The sequence below is a fragment of the Spermophilus citellus genome (assembly GCF_964194105.1).
Source record: "Spermophilus citellus genome assembly, chromosome: 8".
Classification (NCBI taxonomy): domain Eukaryota; kingdom Metazoa; phylum Chordata; class Mammalia; order Rodentia; family Sciuridae; genus Spermophilus; species Spermophilus citellus.
Genome location: NC_138189.1, coordinates 10425113 through 10449905, shown reverse-complemented (window position 1 = coordinate 10449905; position 24793 = coordinate 10425113). Strand labels below are relative to the sequence as shown.

General features: G+C 34.4%; 1 protein-coding gene across 7 annotated transcripts in view; it reads right to left on the bottom strand.

Annotated features, from left to right (window-relative positions):
* Nucleotides 1-24793, bottom strand: part of CPEB2 (cytoplasmic polyadenylation element binding protein 2) — a 77284-nt gene that overhangs the window by 2983 nt on the left and 49508 nt on the right. For all 7 annotated transcript variants that reach the window (XM_081304447.1, XM_081304449.1, XM_081304451.1 and 4 more), the window contains 6 exons: nt 21089-21259; nt 19894-19983; nt 8883-9001; nt 8359-8473; nt 5503-5684; nt 1-1011 (listed from right to left, as the gene is read on the bottom strand). The exon at nt 1-1011 is cut by the window's left edge and continues 2983 nt beyond it. In XM_081304447.1, coding sequence (XP_081160573.1) covers nt 784-1011; nt 5503-5684; nt 8359-8473; nt 8883-9001; nt 19894-19983; nt 21089-21259 — 905 coding nt within the window. In that variant the 3' untranslated portion in view covers nt 1-783. The remainder of the gene's footprint in view (nt 1012-5502; nt 5685-8358; nt 8474-8882; nt 9002-19893; nt 19984-21088; nt 21260-24793) is intronic.

The window sequence follows — 24793 nt, the reverse complement described above, 5'->3', positions numbered from 1 at the left end:
TAATTCTAGTGCATGCATATGGTGTATACAGGTAAGTAAACATGCATTTTTTTTTCACATTCTAAAACTATGGCAGTCTAGGCCACATTGTGCTGCCTGCATTTTATCTGCAATGCAGTGTGTCTCTAACGCTTTCAATCCCGTATTAATAGGTGGCATTTACACATAACACCTATATAGCAGCAAAGCTAATACAGCTTGTGATTAAAAATGTTTAAAAATAGCTAATAAATCAGATTATCTTGAGGTATTATTTCTTGCAAGTCAAAATGGAGAGCAAAAAAATCAACCCTAATTTTTAGTTTATGTATACACTGAAAATAGCAACAATAAAAATAAGCATTTGTAGCAGACATATTCCATCTTCACTATTATTTTGCTACCTTTGGTAAAGTTACTGGGGCAGATCTTGAAGTTAAAAACCCATGTTTAGAAATAAGTGCACGCTTCACCCACTATATAGCAGCAGACTGTGTTGCCCCTACGCAAAACATTCTCATATCTAATTTTAACTTTACATATAAAAATAACTTGGAGAAAATACAAAAAAACATTTTATTTTAACATGAAAATATCACAAAAATTAGTAAGCCTGAGATGTAGGGTTTTGGTGAAAAACAAGAGGCTTGTAGTGTTTTGGCTGCTGATAAAGATGCATGTATTGATAGCTGGGGTGAAAAGCAGAAGAATGCACTTATTTCTTCTGCATGTCAGTATCTTCAGACACAGTAAGCCACATGCACCCTTTCTTTCCTTGTTGAAACAGAGGCCAGTTTGCTATTCTTAGTTCCAGCGGAAGTGTATCTGTCGTGGACGATCAGCACCTTCCTTCACCAATGGCTTATGGAACTCACGTCCTGCACGAGAGTGGATATTTGCCCAACAAAACTCACAGTAATACTGCAGGCAAGTGACATTGGCACAAAAAAAGGGAGCAAATTTTCCACCACATCGTGCACCCTGGCATTCATCGCACATCTGGTCATCTAGCACATATGGCTTCACCTCCACCTAGAGAAAGAGAAGGTAGAAAGTGTCTCATTAAGGTTGGCTTCAGGAATCAGATTTAGTGATGACTTAAAATGTTTATACAGTGTTCTAGAGAAAAGGACCAGCATGAAAAGTTGAGAATGTAGAAAGTTTCACAAGGAATTAGTTTTTAACCTATATAGTAGGTTAAAAAAAAGACATCTGTTCTTATACTAATTATATTTTGTTTATAATTGGCTGTGTGGTTAAGTGACAAGCAGTTAATTCTATTTTATTTTATTATGTTTTCTTCAGAGGACTATAAATGGTGTTTACTGTATTTTCCCAAAATGAAATACTTTCTAAAAACCTTAAAAATCTAATTGATTTGCAAGACATTCCATCTTCTCTTTTCTCGAACTAATATCTCTGAAACACCTTGTATTGATATTTTGAGAGTTGGGGGTGACTGTGAGTGAAAAGCAGACATGGAAGACAAATGGTTTCCACTTGTCTTTTCCCTTATTCTTATACCAAAAAGATGGCAACACTAACAGACACTGGTTAAAGCAGAGCTTCTCTACTGCAGGTGAGAGCTACACCTTTCTTGTGAATAATTGGTACAGCAAACCAGAACCATGCCTCACTTGTCAAGAGCATGTCTAGACGTCTGTGGATTTATAAGATATAAATCAAAAGGCTCACTGTGAAGCTCTGACTCAGCAGAGGATGTAAAGATGGCAGTCAGGCTGAACGATAAGATCTCTCAACCTCAGTTTCCACATTGTAAAGTGAAAATAGTACTATCTGTCTCTGAGTTGTGAGGATTTAATTATACAAGAAAAAGCATGGCAGGGCTTGGGCACATGGCAAACACCATTTAAATCGGTATTAACTACAATTTGCTGCTATACCCTTGCTTCCTCTTCAGAAGAGTTTTATAAATGGAAGGTTATTATCTTGTCTGACTGAACAGTGCCAAAGAGCTGAAAGTTCTTAGCTATTCCTTAGGAGAGGACAGAAAACTGAGTGTTTTGAAGGGCAAAGTTTGAGATATTGTAGAATTTGCTATGGTAAAAAAATAACCCAACAAATTCTATTGAATTCATAACTATTTATGAAAGTATCCTTTAAAATACTTCCATGTTTTAGAAAATGAACATATAAAGGATATTTTATAGAGCAGTTTTTGTAAGAAGAAAAGTAACAAATTGGAAACACATAAAAGCTGATGAAAAGGAGATTTCTACCCCAAATATTTGATAGGAAGGTAATGGAATTACACCATTACTTATATTTATTATTTCACTGATTAGGATTAGTATAAGCATATTTAATGTAGGCTAGACATTCTATTTTTCTGAATTGCCTGTTTATATCTTTTTTTGGCGGGGGAGGGTACTGGGGATTGAACTCAGAGGCACTCCACCACTGAGCCACATCCCCAGGCCTTTCCTGTATTTTATTTAGAGACAGGTTCTCACAGAGTTGCTTAGCACCTCGCCATTGCAGAGGCCTCCTGAGCTGCTGGGATTACAGGTGTGCGCCACTGCCCCCGGCTGTTTTACAGTTATTTTTGCAAGTTAAGAATTTTTACCATTTTCCTATTGATCTATAATTTTTACAACAAAATTTTTATGCCCAAATTTTACCAACTTTTTCCTTTATGAATTCTCTCTGACCTCTGCCATGCTACTGTTTTTGATTCATCATATTCATTACAAATAAAATTAACAAAGTGCATTACCGTGATCAAAGAATAAATGCAGGTAATGTGAGAGTTACAAGTTCATCTCCTTAGTTTATAAATCCCATGAGCATAGGAATGGCAACCATGGGCTCAACATTCAGTTCTTAGTATCTAGCAGAATGTATGGCATGAAGCAGAAACTCTGCAAACATCATAGAAATAAATGTGGTACATTTACATGCTTTCTGGGTTACTTTCTTGTGATTGACATTTTTCTTAACAATTTCAAGCACAATGAAGCCAGGGTCTGTGCTGTTTACTTCCCTTTTATAATATTCCCCCCAAATGCGAGGTGCTCAAGAGCTACTGAATATAAACTGTTGATCGACTAAAATGGAATGATTTAAATTTTTTAGATATTATTTAATGAAGCTCATCTACTTATATCAAAATCACAGAATTCAAAGAGAGAAATGTGTGAAAGGGAGTTTCATCAATGTTTGACCTAGTTTTATTTTCTGCCTTTTCCTTTTTCACTTCAGAGAACCTACAAAGTAATATTCTGTCACCCTGACTCATAACTAGTGAAAAATGAACAATTAATAATTATACAACTTGAAATACAACACAATTCAATCCAGTATCTACAAGAAATTAGTGAATTAATTGTATTAGTAATGAAAACAGGCAAAACATACAATTAAACACAGCTCTGTCGTGACTGTGCTTCCCAGCTATCAGAGAGATAAGAACTAAGCCTCAAAATGTACATGATGCTAAAAGGTTAAGCTGAATACATAATTTTAATTCCCTCAAAATAAGTAGGCAATGAATCTTTGGGATAGTATACATTTCAGTTTATACAGTCATTCAAGCTATTTTATGATTTAATAATTATATTTACATTGAAGAGATGATGGTATCAAGGTTAATGGCATCATATTTCCATGTATAAAAAATACTGGTTACTTCTAAAATAGTGACGAATCAAATTCTTTCAAATAAGATTTGAAATATACCTTTGTAGCATATAGCTTAGAAAATAAACTTTTCTCTCGGTTATTTCAATACTTTAAGAAGGCCCATGTTTTTAATTCATCTGCTCTGCATCTGAGTTGCTGTTTAGGAATCAATACTTTGCTCCAAATAACTGGTCCTTCCTACCATTTTGGAAACAAAGAGGTGTGAGGTATGACACAGCAACCATCTTTTCCTTCTGCTTGCACATATTGAACAATTATACACATGTAAATACCTTCTTCAGTGATCCATCACCTCTTTCTAAAAGTAGGGGATAAGACTAGATCTGTGGTCTTCAAGATGGCTGTACATTAATGTCACCAGGGGGAGCTTTATAAATTCCTGCTGCCCTGGTGTATCCCAGACCAAGGACAGCAGAAGCCTGAGGGTAGGACCCAGAACTCAAGATTTTTTTAAGTTCTCAAGTGATTAATGTGTAGCTGAGGTTGAGGATGACATGACTAGAGAAATCTAAGGTTCAAATCAGTTCAGAAAGTTTTTATATGCATGTTTGAATAAAAGCATAGCCCTCCTCTTATTTTTTCTTTTGGTAATATTTTATGTGGCAATGCAAACAAAAAAAGCCATTCTGCATTTATTGACCAAACCTTTGCTGTACTACTTTTGTAAATAGGATGATCTCATAATTATATTGATGGCTACTTCTGCAATCCATAGTCTAGTCAATTTGAATTGAGTCATCTAATTTCCCTGTCCTCAAAATATCTTTCAATGTGCAAAGCAGCCTCAGAAAAGGCTTCATGACACTGTTACACTGGAAAAATAAAGTGCTCACTCAAGTTATAGCTACCAATTTGGATTTTAAAAAATTCCTCTACCCCATATTCTTAGTATATTTCAGGTGTACTGTAAATGTAAACAATGTTATTTTAGAAAACTGGTTAGTTATGTAAAAGAACTCTTCCTAGATTTTTATGATATGGATCTATAAATAAATAATTGAGTTATGTTCACTTCTTTGCCCCATTTTAGATGGTAATCAGTGCTTAGAATTATTTAATAGGACAGGTTTTAATTATCATTCACAGAACTTGGTGACAGTGTAAGTAATGCTACCAAATTGCTAATGTTTTAAATTTTAGATCAATCAATTTAGAGAAATTACACAATGTATTTTAATTTTAAATTTTATTATTAAGAATTAACATTTAGCTGGGTGTGGTGGTTCATGCCTATAATCCTAGCAGTATGGGAGGATAAGGCATGGAAGATCGAAAATTCAAAGCCAGCCTCAGCAACTTACTGAGACCCTGTCTCAAAATAGAAAAAGGTCTGGTGATGTGGGTAAGTGGTTAAGCACCCTGGGACACAAAACAAAAACACAAAACCCACATTGAAATAGTACTCACTCTGCACTAAGTCCTATTCTAAGTGCTTATACGAATATGTGAATTCATTTAGTTCTCAAATTAACTAAGACAAACACTAGTACTGTTTTCCATTTTATAAGTGAGGAAATAGTAGGCATGGATTAGATTAATTTGCCCAGGATTACAAAGCAAATGGTGGAAACAGGAATCAATCCCAGGCAGCCAATATCTTTCCGTGGTTGGAAAGATAGCTGCCACCCACTGGCTGATAAAATGGTAAACATAGTTTTAAAATGATATCTATATTCATGATTTATACAGTATACTTACTTTAAAGTATAAGAATTGTTCATTTCAAGGATACTTTCATATAACTCTAAGAGATAAAGGAGTATAAAAAGTGTTTGAATATATTATTAACTCTGTAGAGTAACAAGCTTTGGATCAGCAACTTCTTATGGGACATAAATGACTTCCCAGTATGCAACTTACGCGTTTATCAATATCACCATGCTGAAGCTGAACAAATCGAGCACTAATGGCAGCAATATAGCTCTGCTGATTGGAAAAAGCAACCCGTCCAGCACCTTTTGGGTATTTTAGCTCTGGATCTGTGTCAATTCCTGCGTAACAAACTCCACCATATAGCCGGTCCATGATCATAGCAAGTTCCACTTCAAAAAAAAAAAAAAAAAGATGTTTGTATTAAATATGAGAAAACAAAGCAAATAAGAAGAATTTTTAAGTACTTTTAAAAAAATCAGTGGAAGACAATAGAACATTAACAAAACTCAGTTGCTAAAGGAGGGCCTGGAATTAAGAAGACTTTTTTCTTTAGTTTTTAAAATATAAAGTTAGACTCACCACCACATTTACCACACTAACTCTACATATACTATATGCTATCTTCTTTTCTAGTGTAAATAGTCTCATGCTATCTTTTCTCAATCTGATCCTGTCACCTATATACTAGGTCCCATCTGCCCTCACTGTGGAAGGATATGCTTTGGCAATTCTCCCCTCCCTCATCCTTACCATCAGCTTTTCTCTCATACTGGTCATTTCCAATACATTTTTGTTTTGGATTGTTTTTGAAATCTCTTTTAAAAGATTCTCACAACCATATTTCTCCTTCTCTGGTACTACTTCATTTTTGTGTTCTCCTTTTACAGACAAATTCTTTAAAATTTTTAAGGTACTTCTGAATCCCTGCCTTCCTATTTTCAGTTCAACCTTTAATAATCAGACTGCAATCATTCCATGACTCTGCTTTAATTGCTCATGTCAAGGTCAACTTTCCCCAGTAACAAGTCCAATGGTCCATCTACCTATAAGCAGCACTGACCATGATTAATTCTTTCCATCTTCTTGAAATATTTCCTCCATCTGGCTTCCAAGATATGTTGTTCTACTAATTTGCACTTCACTGATAATTTTCTCTTCTTTGGTAGTTCCTACTCAACTCTTTTGACTTTTCAATGTCAGAATGCCTCAAGTTTAAATCCTCTATCTATACTCCTGGCTTTGGTGACTCCTGAATTATGACTTTAAATACCATTAGGAGATTTCAAGCTCCTGAATTTGTATCTTTAGTAAGAACCTCTCCTATGGACTCCAGATTCATAAATACAACTGTCTACTGGACAACTCATATTGCAGATATGATATAGATATTTATCTGTTAAATATCAATATCTACTGAGTTAAAAATGGAATACATGTAAAATTGATCTTCCTCCATCTCACTAAACACATTCCAGTGAGTTTTTGCTGACCCAGTTCATAAGCAAAAAAAGGATAACATTGCCAAGTAAAGATCCTTGGCTACCATGTTTTCTTTTCCTCCACTACACACATGAAGTTGATTTTCAAAATATATCTGTGATCTAATCTCCTCACTTTCATTTCTAACATCCTGTTTCAAGTTATCATCATTTTTACCTGCTTTATAACAGTCTTATCTCTCTGATTCTGACCACCCCCCCTTAGTTACTTCCAAAACAGTAACAAAAATGATTGTTAAAAAAAATGATTGTTAAATGATTGTACCAGATATCATATGGTTTAACTGAAATTTCTATTTACAACCTCTGAATGGTGCTGTTGTGAACTTGTGTTCAAAACCAAGATCACAATCTTCCCTTCCAACTTGCTCCTTTCTCCTGTGTTGCTCATACCTCAGTGGAAGGAACCACAATCCAATATTGGCTCAAGATTGAAAGCTAAGATTCAACTTTTGTATTTACTTCATGAGTATTTGTGATATCTGTTTGCTTGACTCTTTGTCCACTGTGACTACTCATCCTAGCCACCACTGTCTCTTAGACTCCTAACTTGGCCTACCCATATTTACTTGCAACATTAGCTCAAACTGCAAATATGATGTCCTTCCTATGCTTAAAAACTCAAATGGTCTCCCCTTGCTCTGAGAATAAATATCAAATCAGCCTATTAAAGACTTGTATGGTATAACTGGCATTAACTTTAAGTGTCTCTCGCCTCACTCCTTGCATCCTCAATCAGCCATTCTGGGCTTCCTCCAGTTCCTCCATTGCACCCAGCCTCCCTGTACTGAAGACTTCTAAGCATGCTATTTCTTTTTTCTAAACTGCACCCCTCACAGAACTCCTATTCTTTCTGTTCACCTTTATATCAGAGCTCAAATACAAGTATCTTTAAAATATCAGTTCACATCACATTTCCTTGCTATATATGCTCATCTACTCTCCACATTATATTTTTCATTATAGAAGTCATCATGTTTAAGTGTGTGTCTATAGTTCTTTAACACACATGTCCCAGACTGGAAGAGGATGTTCTCAATGATGGAATTCAGAGGATGTGTGGTATCACGTAACTTGCTGACACGGTGGGCATTTGCATCTCCAATTCTATCCTATATGACATTTTTCAGGAGACTTCTGGTTTTGGCTATGATAAACAGAAGTTTATCACTCATCTAAAATGATAATTTAGTTAATGGATAAAATATAGGAAAAACTAAAAAAAAATCCATATTTATTCAGATATCAAAATCAACCCACATAACATATGCAGTATATCTTAGAGAGTTGTACTTAGGAGTCTGAAGTAGTCAAGTGGGTTCTTCTCAGAGTTTGTTTGATGTTAGCTATTGATATTGATAGATGAGTATCCAATTATCCAATTCCTTCGAAATTTCAACAAAGGTTTTCAAAATTCTTTAGAGCTATTACTGGTATAATTAAGAATCTGCCCCTGCTCTGCCAAATGATGGCAGGTCCATAATAACTGCCAATGTTTACTGAATTCACTAACACACATTTAAATGATGTTTTAAAAAGCAAAATTTGTTAAGATTTGACTTACCAGCCCTTAACGGCCTAGGAACACCTCCAACAAAAATTGTTTTTCGGGGATCCAAAGGTTGAGAACCATCCATAACAAAATCACTATCACTTAAATTCCAAGGACGAATTTGAACCTATAAAAAAATTACATTTGAGCCTTAATCCTTTCATTGTTTATAAATTTTATAATTGTATTCAGAGACAAATTATGAGTATAATTTTCTATTTAGATACTATAACTCTCCTGGATGTTTTAAAAAATGAAATTTTAACATGGTAGTTTTTTCTTTTTCTTTTTTTTTGTTCTGGGGAGTGAACCCCAGGGGCTCTCGATCACTGAGCCACATCCCCATCCTACCCCTTGTCCCCGCTTTTTAAAAATATATTTTTATATTTTATTTAGATTCAGGGTCTTACTGAGTTACTAGGGCCTTGCTAAATTGATTGAGGCTGACTTTGAACTTGCAATCCTCCTGCCTCAGCTTCCCAAGCTGCTGGGATTATGATAATTTGTAGCATGCAATTCATATGGTATTTACTTACTGGTTTGTCCTTGATAGTAGGGCTGGAAACACACAAATAGAGCTTTCCATCTTCTTCAATACAAGCATCAATTAGTGCTTGAACTGAGCTCTCTTCTTGAAAGAGAAGGAATGCATAGCCTGGAATAACCATTAGAAGTGAGGCAATGTGTCAAGTAAGAGACTTCACCTCAAATTTCAGTACTGTTTAGGAAATACATGATTTTTTTTTTTGGTGGGGGAAGCCTTATCAAATAGGACTTGAGTCATTATGTCTTCTAAAAGAACACAATATGCTCTCTCTCTCCTGCTAGCCCTGAGTAATCCTCGCTGCCCTGTTGGGTGGCTAGAGGTGGGAATCAGAGAGGTGAGCCGTCTCAGACCTAGCAATATAAATAAGGAAATACTAATATCAAGACTGAACTTTATGTCCCAGGAGAAACAATATTGATCCTTGTCAAGACTGATGACTGCAGAAGATTCACCAAGTGAACATAGCAGTGTCAGTTTTCGGCAGACACAACATCTTTGTTTGTATGTGGTGCTGAGGATTGAACCTGGGCCGCCCGCATGCCAGCATCAAATAAATTTATAGGAGTAAACAGTAACTCAGCAGTCAAACAGAACAAGAAGTAACATGAGCAGCTTCAAAAAGCAAGGAAGGAAAGGAGTACAAACAATGCAGGACAGCCTAAATATTCAGGAGGACCTAGAGTCATCAGAAAAATGGTCATATAAAGAACTCAAGGAACACCTTAGACAGATGGAATGGAACCTTAAAGAGGATACAAGACAGCAAATTCAAGCAGTGAAAGAACACATTGAGAATGAATTACATAAACAGATAAAAGAAGAAGTTAAGCATCTTTATCAGGAGTTAGAGATTATAAAAAATAATCAAACGATAATTCTAGAAATGAAGGAAATGATAAACCAAGTTAAAAACTCAATTGAGAGTATCACTAACAGAGTGGAGCAAGTAGAAGCCAGAACGTCAGATAATGAAGACAAAATATATCATCTTGAAAAGAATCTAGCCAACTCAGAAAGGCTGGTAAAAAATCACGAGAAAAACATCCAAGAGTTATGGGATAACATAAAAAAACCAAACTTACGAGTCATCGGGATAGAAGAAGGTACAGAGATTCAAACCAAGGGAATGAGTAACTTGCTGAATGAAATAATTACAGAAAACTTTCCAGAAATAAAAAAGGAAACGGATATACAAATTGAAGATGCATACAGGACGCCGAGCACACAAAATCACAGTAGACCAACGCCAAGACACATTGTTATGAAGATATCCAATATACAGAACATATCCAATATACAGAACAAAGAGAAAATATTAAAAGCTACAAGAGAAAGGAGACAGATTACATTCAGGGGTAAACCAATAAGGTTAACAACGGATTTTTTATCACAGACACTGAAAGCAAGAAGGTCATGGAACAATGTATTTCAAACACTGAAAGACAATGGATGCCAACCAAGAATTCTGTATCCAGCAAAATTAAGCTTCAGGTATGACAACGAAATAAAAATCTTTCATGATAAACAAAAGTTAAAAGAATTTGCAGCCAGAAAACCAGCATTGCAAAGCATTTTGAGCAAAACACTACACGAGGAAGAAATGAAAAAACAATAACCAAAACCATCAGTGGGAAGTGCCTCAGTAAAGACAGAGGGCAAGGGGAAAGATAATCATGGAGAAACAAACTAAACTTTTTAAAAAAAGGATAAATAATCAAACATGGATGGAAGTAAAAACCATATATCAATAGTAATTCTGAATGTTAATGGCTTAAACTCTCCAATAAAGTGACATAGGCTGGTATCATGGATAAAAAAAAAAAAACAAATCCAACAATATACTGCCTCCAGGATACACATCTGATTGGAAAAGACATACACAGGCTGAAGGTGAAAGGATGGGAAAAAATATACCACGCACACGGTCCTCGTAAGCAAGCAGGGGTGGCCATCCTCATATCGAATAAAATCGACTTCAAGACTAACTTAATCAAAAGGGATGATAAAGAAGGTCATTATATACTGTTAAAAGGAACCATTCACCAACAAGACATAACAATTATCAATATTTATGCACCAAATAATGGTGCTGCGACATTCATAAAACAAATTCTCCTCAAGTTCAAGAATCAAATAGACCACAACACAATAATTATGGGTGACTTCAACACACCTCTCTCACCATTGGACAGATCCTCCAAACAAAAGTTGAATAAAGAAACTATAGAACTCAATATCACAATCAATAACCTAGACTTAACTGACATATATAGAATATATCAACCATCATCAAATGGATATACTTTTTTCTCAGCAGCACATGGATCCTTCTCAAAAATAGACCATATATTATGCCATAGGGCAACCCTCAGTAAATATCAAGGGGTGGAGATAATACCATGCATTTTATCTGATCATAATGGAATGAAACTGGAAATAAATGATAAAAGAAGGAAGGAAAAATCCTACATCACATGGAAAATGAACAATATGTTACTGAATGATCAATGGGTTACAGAAGACATAAAGGAGGAAATCAAAAAATTCTTAGAGATAAATGAAAATACAGACACAACATATCGGAATCTATGGGACACAATGAAAGCAGTTTTAAGAGGAAAATTCATCGCCTGGTGGTCATTCCTCAAAAACAGAAAAAAAACCAACAAATAAATGAGCTCACACTTCATCTCAAAGCCCTAGAAAAGGAAGAGTAAAATAACAGCAAATGTAGCAGAAGGCAAGAAATAATTAAAATCAGAGCAGAAATCAATGAAATTGAAACAAAAGAAACTATTGAAAAAATTAACAAAACTAAAAGTTGGTTCTTCGAAAAAATAAATAAGATCGACAGACCTTTAGCCATGCTAACGAAGAGAAGAAGAGAGAGAACTCAAATTACTAACATACGGGATGAAAAAGGCAATATCACAACAGATGCTACAGAAATACAGAAGACAATTAGAAATTATTTTGAAAACCTATATTCCAATAAAATAGAAGATAGTGAAGACATCGATAAATTTCTTAAGTCATATGATTTGCCCAGACTGAGTCAGAAGGATACACACAATTTGAACAGACCAATATCAATGGATGAAATTGAAGAAGCCATCAAAAGACTACCAACCAAGAAAAGCCCAGGACCGGATGGGTATACAGCGGAGTTTTACAAAACCTTTAAAGAAGAATTAATACCAATACTTTTCAAGTTATTTCAGGAAATAGAAAAAGAGGGAGCTCTTCCAAATTCATTCTATGAAGCCAACATCACCCTGATTCCGAAACCAGACAAAGACACCTCAAAGAAAGAAAACTACAGACCAATATCTCTAATGAACCCAGATGCAAAAATCCTCAATAAAATTCTGGCAAATCGAATACAAAAACACATCAAAAAAATTGTGCACCATGATCAAGTAGGATTCATCCCTGGGATGCAAGGATGGTTCATTATACGGAAATCAATAAATGTTATTCACCACATCAATAGACTTAAAGATAAGAACCATATGATCATCTCGATAGATGCAGAGAAAGCATTCGACAAAGTGCAGCATCCCTTTATGTTGAAAACATTAGAAAAACTAGGGATAACAGGAACTTACCTTGACATTGTAAAAGCTATCTATGCTAAGCCTCAGGCTAGCATCATTCTGAATGGAGAAAAGGTAAAGGCATTCCCTCTAAAATCCGGAACAAGACAGGGATGCCCTCTATCACCACTTCTATTCAATATAGTTCTCGAAACACTGGCCAGAGCAATTAGACAGACGAAAGAAATTAAAGGCATAAAAATTGGAAAAGAAGAACTTAAATTATCATTATTTGCAGATGACATGATTCTATACCTAGAAGACCCAAAAGGGTCTACAAAGAAACTACTAGAACTAATAAATGAATTCAGCAAAGTGGCAGGATATAAAATAAACACGCATAAATCAAAGGCATTTCTGTATATCAGCGACAAAACTTCTGAAACGGAAATGATGAAAAACACTCCATTCACAATATCCTCAAAAAAAAATAAAATACTTGGGAATCAACCTAACAAAAGAGGCGAAAGACCTATACAATGAAAACTACAGAACCCTAAAGAGAGAAGTAGAAGAGGATCTTAGAAGATGGAAAAATATACCCTGTTCATGGATAGGCAGAACTAACATTATCAAAATGGCGATATTACCAAAAGTTCTCTATAGGTTTAACGCAATGCCAATCAAAATCCCAATGGCATTTCTTGTAGAAATAGATAAAGCAATCATGAAATTCATATGGAAAAATAAGAGACCCAGAATAGCAAAAGCAATTCTAAGCAGGAAGTGTGAATCAGGCGGTATAGCGATACCAGATTTCAAACTATATTACAGAGCAATAGTGACAAAAACAGCATGGTACTGGTACCAAAACAGGCGGGTGGACCAATGGTATAGAATAGAGGACACAGAGACTAATCCACAAAGTTACAACTATCTTATATTTGATAAAGGAGCTAAAAACATGCAATGGAGGAAGGATAGCATCTTCAACAAATGGTGTTGGGAAAACTGGAAATCCATATGCAACAAAATGAACTGAATCCCTTTCTCTCGCCATGCACAAAAGTTAACTCAAAATGGATCAAGGAGCTTGATATCAAATCAGAGACTCTGCATCTGATAGAAGAAAAAGTTGGCTCCGATCTACATATTGTGGGGTCGGGCTCCAAATTACTTAATAGGACACCCATAGCACAAGAGTTAATAACAAGAATCAACAAATGGGACTTAATTAAACTTAAAAAGTTTTTTCTCAGCAAGAGAAACAATAAGAGAGGTAAATAGGGAGCCTACATCCTGGGAACAAATTTTTACTCCTCACACTTCGGATAGAGCCCTAATATCCAGAGTATACAAAGAACTCAAAAAATTAGACAATAAGATAACAAATAACCCAATCAACAAATGGGCCAAGGACCTGAACAGACACTTCTCAGAGGAGGATATACAATCAATCAACAAGTACATGAAAAAATGCTCACCATCTCTAGCAGTCAGAGAAATGCAAATCAAAACCACCCTAAGATACCATTTCACTCCAGTAAGATTGGTAGCCACTATGAAGTCAAACAACAAGTGCTGGCGAGGATGTGGAGAAAAGGGTACACTTGTACATTGCTGGTGGGACTGCAAATTGGTGCAGCCAATTTGGAAAGCAGTTTGGAGATTCCTGGGAAAGCTGGGAATGGAACCACCATTTGACCCTGCTATTGCCCTTCTTGGACTATTCCCTGAAGACCTTAAAAGAGCATGCTACAGGGATACTGCCACATCGATGTTCATAGCAGCACAATTCACAATAGCTAGACTGTGGAACCAACCCAGATGCCCTTCAATAGATGAATGGATAAAAAAAAATGTGGCATCTATACACAATGGAGTACTATGCAGCAATAAAAAATGACAAAATCATAGAATTTGCAGGGAAATGGATGGCACTAGAACAGATTATGCTTAGTGAAGCTAGCCAATCCCTAAAAAACAAATACCAAATGTCTTCTTTGATATAATGAGAGCAAGTATGAACAGAGCAGGGTGGAAGAGTAGGAAGAAAAGATTAACATTAAACAGAGACATGAGATGGGAGGGAAAGGGAGAGAAAAGGGAAATTGCATGGAAATGAAGGGAGACCCTCATTGCTATACAAAATTACATATAAGAGGTTGTGAGGGGAATGGGAAAATAAACAAGGAGAGAAATGAATTACAGTAGATGTGGTAGAGAGAGAAGATGGGAGGGGAGGGGAGGGGGGATAGTAGGGGATAGGAAAGGTAGCAGAATACAACAATTACTAATAGGGCATTATGTAAAATTGTGGATGTGTAACCGACGTGATTCTGCAATCTGCATTTGGGGTAAAATTGGGGGTTCATAACCCACTTCAATCTAATGTATGAAATATGATATGTCAAGAGCTTTGTAATGTTGTGAACAACCAATAAAAAAAATAAAAAAATAAAAGAACACAATATCTTTTATAATATATACAAACACAGATAGTTAAACAATTAGCAGCTTTCTGTAGAGCACTTACCATCAGGTATTGTATGTACTAAGAACTTTACCTAAATTATTTCATTTGATTCTCACAAGTCTATTAAATATTGTCCCCATTTATAGAAAAAAAAGGACTTAACAAGAGGTTAAATTACTTGCTCAAAGACAATTCAGAGCAAGTAGTTAGCTGAGTAATTTGCCCCGGGGTCTCCCATGTCTAATAGTGAGAGATACCACATTCTTATAAAGAACCTGGCAGAATTAGCCTGTTTAATGTATTAAAAGCTAGAGTTTCCTTCAAATATCCTCAGAATAATACGAGTTCTAGAGCATACTTGTGGTCAACAGCACACATGGAAAGGCCCAGGAAATTCTGTAAGTACTGAGAAAATTCTAGTGTCCTAAAAACTTTTAGATGATACTGAGAAAGTTACCCTACAGAGGTTGGAATGAAACATGTTATTTAAGGATGGGTCAAGGACTTTTAAATCAAATCGAAGTTTGGAGACTAGGTTGAGAGCTGGTATAAGCTCCTATTTAGATACCTGTATTATTGGGAAATAGTCCTTCCCTTCTTTCCTGTGAACCAACTGCCAACATTTTTGGAAAAAACATGCATTCAGTTGGGTGTAGTGTCTCCTTTCTATAACTCCAACTATTCAAGAGGGTGATGCAGGAATGTGAAAAGATCAGTCTAACCTCTATGACTTAGAAAGACCCTGTCTCAAAATAAGGTGCGTAGCTTAGTGGTACAGTGACCCTGAGTTTAGTCCTCAGTACCCCCTCAAAAAAAAAAAAAAAAGCAAAATATAAGTTATATAAAAGCTAGTGTCAATTTTTTATGGCAAGTTTTCTATTATGAGATTATTCTCAGCAGCTGAAAACAGCAACTGACCTAAAAAATGTCTTGCCTTGACAACATGTCTATCCAAATAAATGAACAACATTGTAATCTAGTCCCAATACGAAGCTGCCATCAAGTAGACTATGCACATCCGGTTCTGGGATACAATGGGAAGTGCAAGGTCACGTACTCAGAACTCAAAAACACAGCTATTGTCAACAATGGATTCTATGTCACAAAGGTAGCAATAAAGTATTTCCTTTTATTTTTTATTTTTTGATACTGGATATTGAATCCAGGGTTGCCTAACCACTGAACCACATCCCCAACCCTTTTGTGTGTGTGTGTGTGAGAGAGAGACAGGGTCTTGCTAAGTTGTTTTGCTGAGGCTGGCTTCAAACTTGCAATCTTCTACCTTGGCCTTCTGGGTTCCTGGATTACAGGTGTGTGCCACCAGACTATGCATGATCAAAAACACTTCTTGGATTTTTGTAATTGCTTGAAGAAATTTAAATATGCATGAAAAAATGAAAACTAGTCTTCTTTAAGGCTTTAATTTTGACACAAAAGATCAGAGAACTATAGCCAATCTAGGTACAGTAAGAAACTATCAGACTAATTTACTGAAATAATACTTTAAATTCAATATTTTTGCTTAATTTTGTGATAATTTTGATATTAATATTTTAATATTACTCAATTAAAAGCATCCATATTTTTAATATTGCTTAAAAATTTTTTGTTACCATTTGGAAAGAAATATTTGTATTATAAAAATTAAGCAATATGGCAAGTAAATTATAACCTAATGCAAGCCATTAGATATTAAAATATCTGTATGTTTTCTTTAAACCATATAATGATTTCTTCAAAATTTATTATAGTAAGCTAATGTGATTGTTGGTCACTGCAAAGTAGAAGGTGTATGTGTGGCTCAGCTTCTATAGGCTTAAGTCCCTGCTTTATTACAAGGTAGCTGTATCAACTAAATGGTTCTACATCAGTGTTTTCCAAGCCATGAAAGAATACAGAATTACAGAAACAAGAAAATACTTGAAAGAACAAGGCTTGGAAACACTAGTCTTTGGCAATAGCTATAATTAACTATAATTGTATCAAAAAACCTATGATTTGCTAGTGCTAATTTTTTCCCTTTAGTTTGAGAAAATAAACACTGAAAAAAAAAAACAATAACAATGGCAAAAACAGCAATGAAGACAACTGTTGTGTTTTACTAATTGTTACAACCCATCCTTCTGGGCTTGGAATGCCATTTCCCCTATATAAGCAAGTAGTTCATGTAAAAATTTGTATCTGTTTCCACCCTAAAAATTCAAAATTCTTTCTAAAATTATAGTCAGCCCTTAGCATCCTTAGGGGTTTAGGTCCATAATTCCCCACAGAAATCAAGATTCAGGGATGCTCAAGTCCTGTATATAAAATGTACATGCAAATATACATTATAACTCCCATATACTCTAAATCAGCTATTACTTATAATAGCTAGTACGATATAAATGTCAAATAAGCAGTTGTATAACAACGATAAGGAGAATAATTTTTACATGTTTGGTGATAATGCAAATATTTTTTTCACTCAATAATTTTGATACGTGGTTGAATTTATCAAAGACAGGAGCGTAAAGATACAGAGGGTTAACTGTACATTTCAATTCCTGCCTAGAACCCTGTTCAACTCCTTTTTATCTATCTAAATTTCAGAATAGCTTTTAGAATTCAAATTTTCTCAGTGAAGATTTCTCCTACCTACTTGAGATCAAAGTAATTTTTCTATCCTGTAGCTTTTTTTGTTACTTGTATCAATTATTGGGCAATTATCAGATCACAAATTACTAATAATACAAGAATACAAATATTTACAAAAATTATAATTATAAAAAATTATAAAAATTATAACCTAATGCAAATATTTACAAATATTTACAAAGTTTAAAGACATATAAAGACAGTCTTACAGAGGGGAGAAAGAAACTGACACTAACAATCACATATCTGTGAAGTTGTAAAAAGGTAAGAATTCGATTGTGATGACTGTTGTGAAAGAGGCAGTTCTCCTAGCAAGGGCAACAAGGGGAAGCTGACTTACTAGGAAGGGCCTCTCCTAGTAAGTAACCAATGCATAAGCTGAGATAGAAAAGGTAATTAGGGAATATACAGACAAAGAATTATGGAAAGAACCTTCAGGCCAGGAGACACACAGAGAAGCCCTGAGGCAGGAGAGAGCAGAACCAGTTCTGGGACTGGAGGAAGACAAGAAGTAATAGTAGAAGAAGATAGAAAGAAGGGAGACCAGACAAGGTAAAAGCATTTTTGCCTTTATCTTAACAACAAGAGGGTTTAGAGAAGGGGAATAAGTAATGGGATCATCAGTTGAGTTTTTTTTTTTTTAAGAGAGAGAGAGAATTTTTAATATTTATTTATTTTTTTTAGTTCTCGGTGGACACAACATCTTTTTGTTGGTATGTGGTGCTGAGGATCGAACCCGGGCTGCACGCATGCCAGGCGAGCCCGCTACCGCTTGAGCCACATCCCCAGCCCCATCAGTTGAGTTTTAAGAGTTGGCTGTAGCTAGACTGTGGTGGGAGGGGAAGAAAGCAAGAGATGTGGACAGAGAACAGCTAGGGTAGACCCAGTGAGGGACGATGACAGCTTAAGCAAGAACATTAGAAACAGAAATTTTTACTGAACACTCAACCTTTATAAAAGAACAAGACGATAAAACTATAACAGCAATAGCTGAAAACTAAGCTAACAAAAATTATCTATATGGAGCCAATTTTCTCTTTAAACTTAAGGCTTGAAGCTGGGCATGGTGGCACACACCTGTATTCCCAAGGATTTGGGAGCCTGAGGCAGGGCCAAGTTCAGGCCAGCCTTAGCAACTTAGTGAAGTCCTAGGTAACTTAGTGAGACTGTCTCAAAATAAAGAAATCAATAGATAAAAAATAAAAGAGGCTAAGTGGGGCTAGTGATGTGGCTCAGTGGTTAAGATGGGTTCAATTCCTGGTACCAATAATAAGCAAACAAAGGCTGGAGACCTCCAAGTTCAGTAAACTCCAAAATCATGTAAAAACTTGGCATACAAGAAGAGAGGTCTACACATTTGAATAGATTCCCACATAGATCAAGGATCCAGAATCCCTATATAAGATGTTTGATAATATAAGATCTAAGATCTTATAGTATGAAAAAATCAGAGCATTATTCTATTTCTGTAAAAGAAGTAAGTAATGGAGGTTCTATAATTCTCAAAGATAACAAGTGGAGAAGGGCCATCTAATTCCTCACTAGGAACACGCAGGTAAGTGTTTGTGTGCCAATAATTCTCTATCATGTTTCTTTTCCCACAGTCAACAATGAGATCATTTAACAGATCCGCTGGAGTCTTTTTCTCTAAGCTTGACAATTCACTCAGCCACAAGTCTCTAGAACTATGATTTTATGATGTTCAAAGAAAAGTTTAGTCTTTTAACTTCTCCTTTTTTTTATTCACTTCAGAAGATCTGCAATTTGCCATTCTGACTGACTTAATAACATCCAGCTCTTCCTTCCTACCGTCCCCTTATCATCATGGGATTTGCAAGGTAACATCAGTATGATTTCTTCTCTATCTAAATTACTTCTTTACAAACAGATTGCATATTACTCTGCTGTGATCTGGAACATTTATGTAAATCTTATAATATTTAAACTATAAAATATAAATAAATCACTTCATATGATCTTCATTTCAGAGGGATACTTTATTACATTGTTCATACAAAAGTTACTTAGAATGATGCTATAGACAGAGTAATCAAACATTATTAATTTGAGATTATGAAATCATTATTAAATTATAATAAAATATATTAAATCTTATGATACTTATGTCAAGTCTCCTCCATCAAGCCTGACCGGTTTAAAGTAAAACTGGAATAGTTTTCAGGATCATTCTGACTCATTCAACCTAAGTTATCACTCTATAAATGATTAGTTTTTATATAAATATAAATGTACATATATGCAATTCTAAAAGAAAACACAAAGTAATTGACAGTATTTCTTTTGCTCTTATATACAATGATTCCTTAGCAACTATTAACAGTAAAAACCCTTACCTTTTGGTGGAAAATAGGACTTGCTTTCTGCTTTATGAGGCCAATCTACTACCAAAGGCCCAAATCTTCTGAAGCTAGCAGTGATTTCATCTTAAGAAAATACAAATAATATGTATTAGAAATTAGTTAAAATAATTCATTCTAAGGAATTCCACACTTTTAATTACTCTAAAAACTTAATATTTAAAAGTACCAAAGTACCAAATATAAAGTAGAATAATCTGTTTGGTATTAATTTTAAAAATTTTATATAATATCACATGAATACTATAATCCTAGAGTACACCAAATCATAAATAGCACTGGCTTTTTAAAAAAAATCAACATTACATCAAGTTAAATAAAAAGAGCTATTGCTGCTTCATAAGTAAAGTCATATTCTTGTAGGGGAAAAAATGATCTCCTGAACCAGTATGAAAAAATATACCAAGGTCTGACATATGCCACGTATTTTCATTGATAAATGTGTGTATGTGTATGGCAAAATCCAATATCAACGCTATGTTCTAAGACATGGAAATCTTATTAACATTTACACATTTACAGTAAGTGGGAGCATCTGAATCATAACTGAAAAATTTCCCAAAATGTAGCATTATCTTCTCTATTAATTATTAGTGAATGGAAGATTTCCCATAATATAACAAATTTTATAATTTGCAATCTTTATCTTATTTTTTGGTATTATTATAAAATATCATTTCCACATATTTATTAGCCTTTGTATAACTTAAATTTCCTATTTTATGTTTTTCTCTTTTGGATTTTATAGCCACTTTCTTACCTGTTTCTAAGAGTACATTAATACTTGAAGAGATTTAACTTTTGATTGTTATGCATATAATATAGTTTCATAGTTAGTTTCATTTATTTCATTGTATATGTGTATTTGTGTTTTTATGATTATATAAAAATATGTTCTATAATAAATTTAAAAAATAAGTGGGATGTTATCTAGGAAATCTTATTTACAAAAACATTGCTCACTATAACAATATACAATATAATATATAAATAAAAGCTTAAAAATATTTGTTGGATTACCTTCATATTTCAACAGGTGACAAACTATTTTAACAAAGATGGGTATCCCTTCTAACTATATAAATCTCTAGGAGGTTAAAAATAGTTTCATACCCTATTTGTACTATACTTCAGTAGTTTTTAAATTTTTTTTAAGGTCAAATTGCCTTACCTTCATCAATATCTGGAGGAAGCCCACCAACAAAAACTTTTCGAGAGAAGCGTTCTATTCGTTCTCCATTTTGATGAGCTGAATAACATGTGGGTGAATTTAAAACACCAACTTGATCACTGTGACCATCATCCAGCAAACCATCATCTATTGGAAAAAGGGAAGAACGACCTACAATATAAAAACAAAGATAAACTGAATCTCAGGTCTAAGAAAATGATAAAGTCAAGCATAAAAATACTAAAAACAAACTCAAAATAAAGGTGACACAGGTGTAAAGAAAAATTAGTGGAAATTTAGATAGTATAAGGTTTTAATTACCAAGAATTGAGAGACATAATCTAGAAGAATGACTTAGGGGTACAGTCATATGACAATAATTATATATACTGCAAAAAGAAAAACAAAACACTATATCATTTTTAAAATTGTTTTTATGTACAGCAGCAAGAACCTGAAGTTTGGGGAAAAGACTGTTTGAATAACAGAAGAATCCTGTAGAAACTGGTGGCAGAAAGGAAATAGAACAGACTACAATAAGGAAGAACACATGCAAAGAGTCAATATTTGTATGTAAGACAATGAGATAATCCACTATACATGTGCCAATTATCCAAAGCTTACTCGGGTTTTTTTGCATATGCAAAATTTTAAAAAAGGCATTCATTAGTCCCCATGTGAGACCCCTTCAAGAATGCACCCTTGTATATAGGGCACATGCTTGTTGTACAATGCTCTGAAATAATTCTGAGGCTAGACTCTGTAAGGATCACAAAATGTAAAATAAACCTAATAAGATATAGTTCTCTGACCTCAAGAAATATAAATTTAGAAGAGGTAAAATATAATCATGGGACTACGGCACATGTCCATAAGAAAGCTACAAAATACTTCCAATGAAGTGTAATAATGCAAAGGAGCAGTCTGTCTAATCAAGGGTAATTTCTTAAATCTACAAGTGATATTATAATACATCTGTAGTAAAAAGGGAAAGGTAGCCCAGAGCACATTAGAAAGCATAGAATACTTACAGGTAGAAATATTAGAACATAGTTTTGAGTAAATTTTCTATGTGGAAGGAGAAACATATGAAAAAGCAGAAAAAATAAACTTATTTATGAAATAAGCAGAATTCAAAGTTGGCTGAAGCATGTCAGAAACAAGGAGAGTAAAAGAAAATTCCTTTGAAGCTAGCAGGAGTACTTAGCTTAAAAACCAGACTAAGGTGGGTGTGGTGGTGCATGCCTATAATCCCAGCAGCTTGGGAGGCTGAGGCAGGAGGATCTCGAATTCAAAGCTAGCCTTAGCAACGTGAGACGCTAAGCAGCTCAGTGAGACCCTGCCTCTAAATTAAAAAAAAAAAAAAAAAAAAAAAAAAAGACTGGGGATATGGCTTAGTGGTCGAGTTCCCCTGAGTTCAATTCCTGGTATCTACCAACATCCCTGCTCCACTCCTCCACCCCACCCCCAAAAAAACAGACTAAGAAGATATTTAGTAGGTGGTAGTAGAGTAGTTCAAGCAAGATTATAATTTTCTTTTCTTTAGGAAAACTTAGCACATCTGGACAAAGAAGTTAGAAATGAGTAGATAAGAAGTTATACAAAAACTCCACAAAGGATGGCAGGCAATAAACAGTAGATGAGAAGCAAAATAGGGTAAAAGAATGGGAAAAAAGAATCAAAGAAACACTGTAGAAAATAAATGATATGAACTATTAACTGATCATAGGGCAGTAAGGATCAGAAAGAGGGGTACAGGAAAGGGAAATAAACATGTAAAGTTTTATATGGTGCAGATGTATGGAACACGAGTGAAGAAAATAAATAAATTGCTGGGCACGGCGGTACATGCCTGTAATCCCAACAGATCCAGAGGCTGAGGCAGGAAGATCTCAAGTTCAAAGCCAGCCTCAGCAACTTACTTAGGGAGACTCTGAGCAAGTTAGCAAGACCCTGTCTCTTAACAGAATATTTACAAAAGGGCTGGGGATGCAGTTTGGTGATTAAGTGCCCCTAGGTTCAATCTCCCTATTAAAAAATACAAAGCAGATAATTTAGCATCAACTCCACAAGGGTGATAGTTTAAAGTTCTTTGTAATGTCAGTAATTAAAAAACAAAAACAAAACAAACCCCTCCAGAAGAATGACAAGGAAAAGTTCCTTTGAAAACAAGATAGTAGAACATTCAAGCAGTTACAGAAAGAAGTGGTAAAAAAAAAAGGGGAGGGGGCAAATATTACAAAGACAAAAGTCCTAACAAAAAGATAAAGAAGCAAAAGGAAGAAGAGAAAATGTGAGATGTTAAGATGATGATGTTTAAAAAATGAGAACTATGTTTGAGGATATGCAAGATATTTGAAGGTACCAGTTTTAGTAAAATTGGATGGGAGTCACTCTTCAGGAGTTAGTTTTGTGAAGTATAAACATCAAATGAAGACTAGTCCTTGGAAATGTATTTGAGAAGGAAAAAGAAGAATGCAGAAAAGTTGTTTTTATTTCAAGATTAAGTATTTTTTGATAAAGAAACAAGCATATAACTTACAGTACATGCCTTAATCTATAAAGAAATATTCAAAATAGGTCTTTAATATGCTATCATCTTGAACAGGATGACAATGATATGATACAAAGACAATTAGAAATGTCACACCCTGCATAGAACTGACTGGGGACAAGGAAGGAAGAGAGGGCTAAGGAGATGTTGGTTATAAGAAGTTTACAGTACACAAAAATAGGAGAAAACCATATTTGATATAGTAAACAGAAATTATTCTACAGATTTGATTTCAATTTAAATACTGTAAGATGTTCTGAAAAACACCCATGTTCATTGAGTGACTCTATAATTTAATAAATGTAACTGTCCAAAACTTTTGTTTTCAGAAATAAGAGCCAATGAAAAACAAAAGTCAATATTCTTTGTCATCAATGGAAAGAAATCTCTTCAACATGAAACTATAGGTATCCTTTATTTGAATCCTTAATAGTAGATATGATTCATATTTTGGAGTTTTTCAGATTTTTGCATTTTCAGATCAGGGATGCTCAACCTGTATTTTTACTTAATAAAATGAACATCAATATCTACTAAATTATGTGTGTTTAAATGAATAAGAATGAAACAAAACTAATTAGTTTTTAGGGAGTAAAAATGCCAAATTCAATTGTACTTATTTCAACCATGCAAATACTTTGGAAACTATTTCATTTAAAAGTGTCCTAACACACATTCAAACTTAGCATTACATAAATCTAAAGTTTAAAAGACTTTTATCTTGAGAAAAAAAATACATATCATAAATATTTAGGATCTGAATAGAAAGACTGAATACAGTGACAAAATAAATCACTGTAAGCAACGCCAGAAGGAGAAGTAACCACAAAAACGTTTTGGTAACTATAATATTATAAGTATATTTATATTCTGTAATCTAATTACATTTTAATGACTGTTATTATAATAATAGTTGCTATAATATTCAATCTAAAATAAAATATATTAGTTAGTATTATAAAAATATTACACAGTATATCTGTAAAGAAATCTACAATCTATTAGCCAAAGTTCAGCTGAGCAAAAAATATAGCTGAAAGGTTAAGAACATTTCAAACATGAGCAACACTGGCAAGAATTTTCAATGCTGGAAAATAACTACAGCTCTCAAGAAGCAAAAAAGTTACAGATTTTTCATATTAATTTAAAAA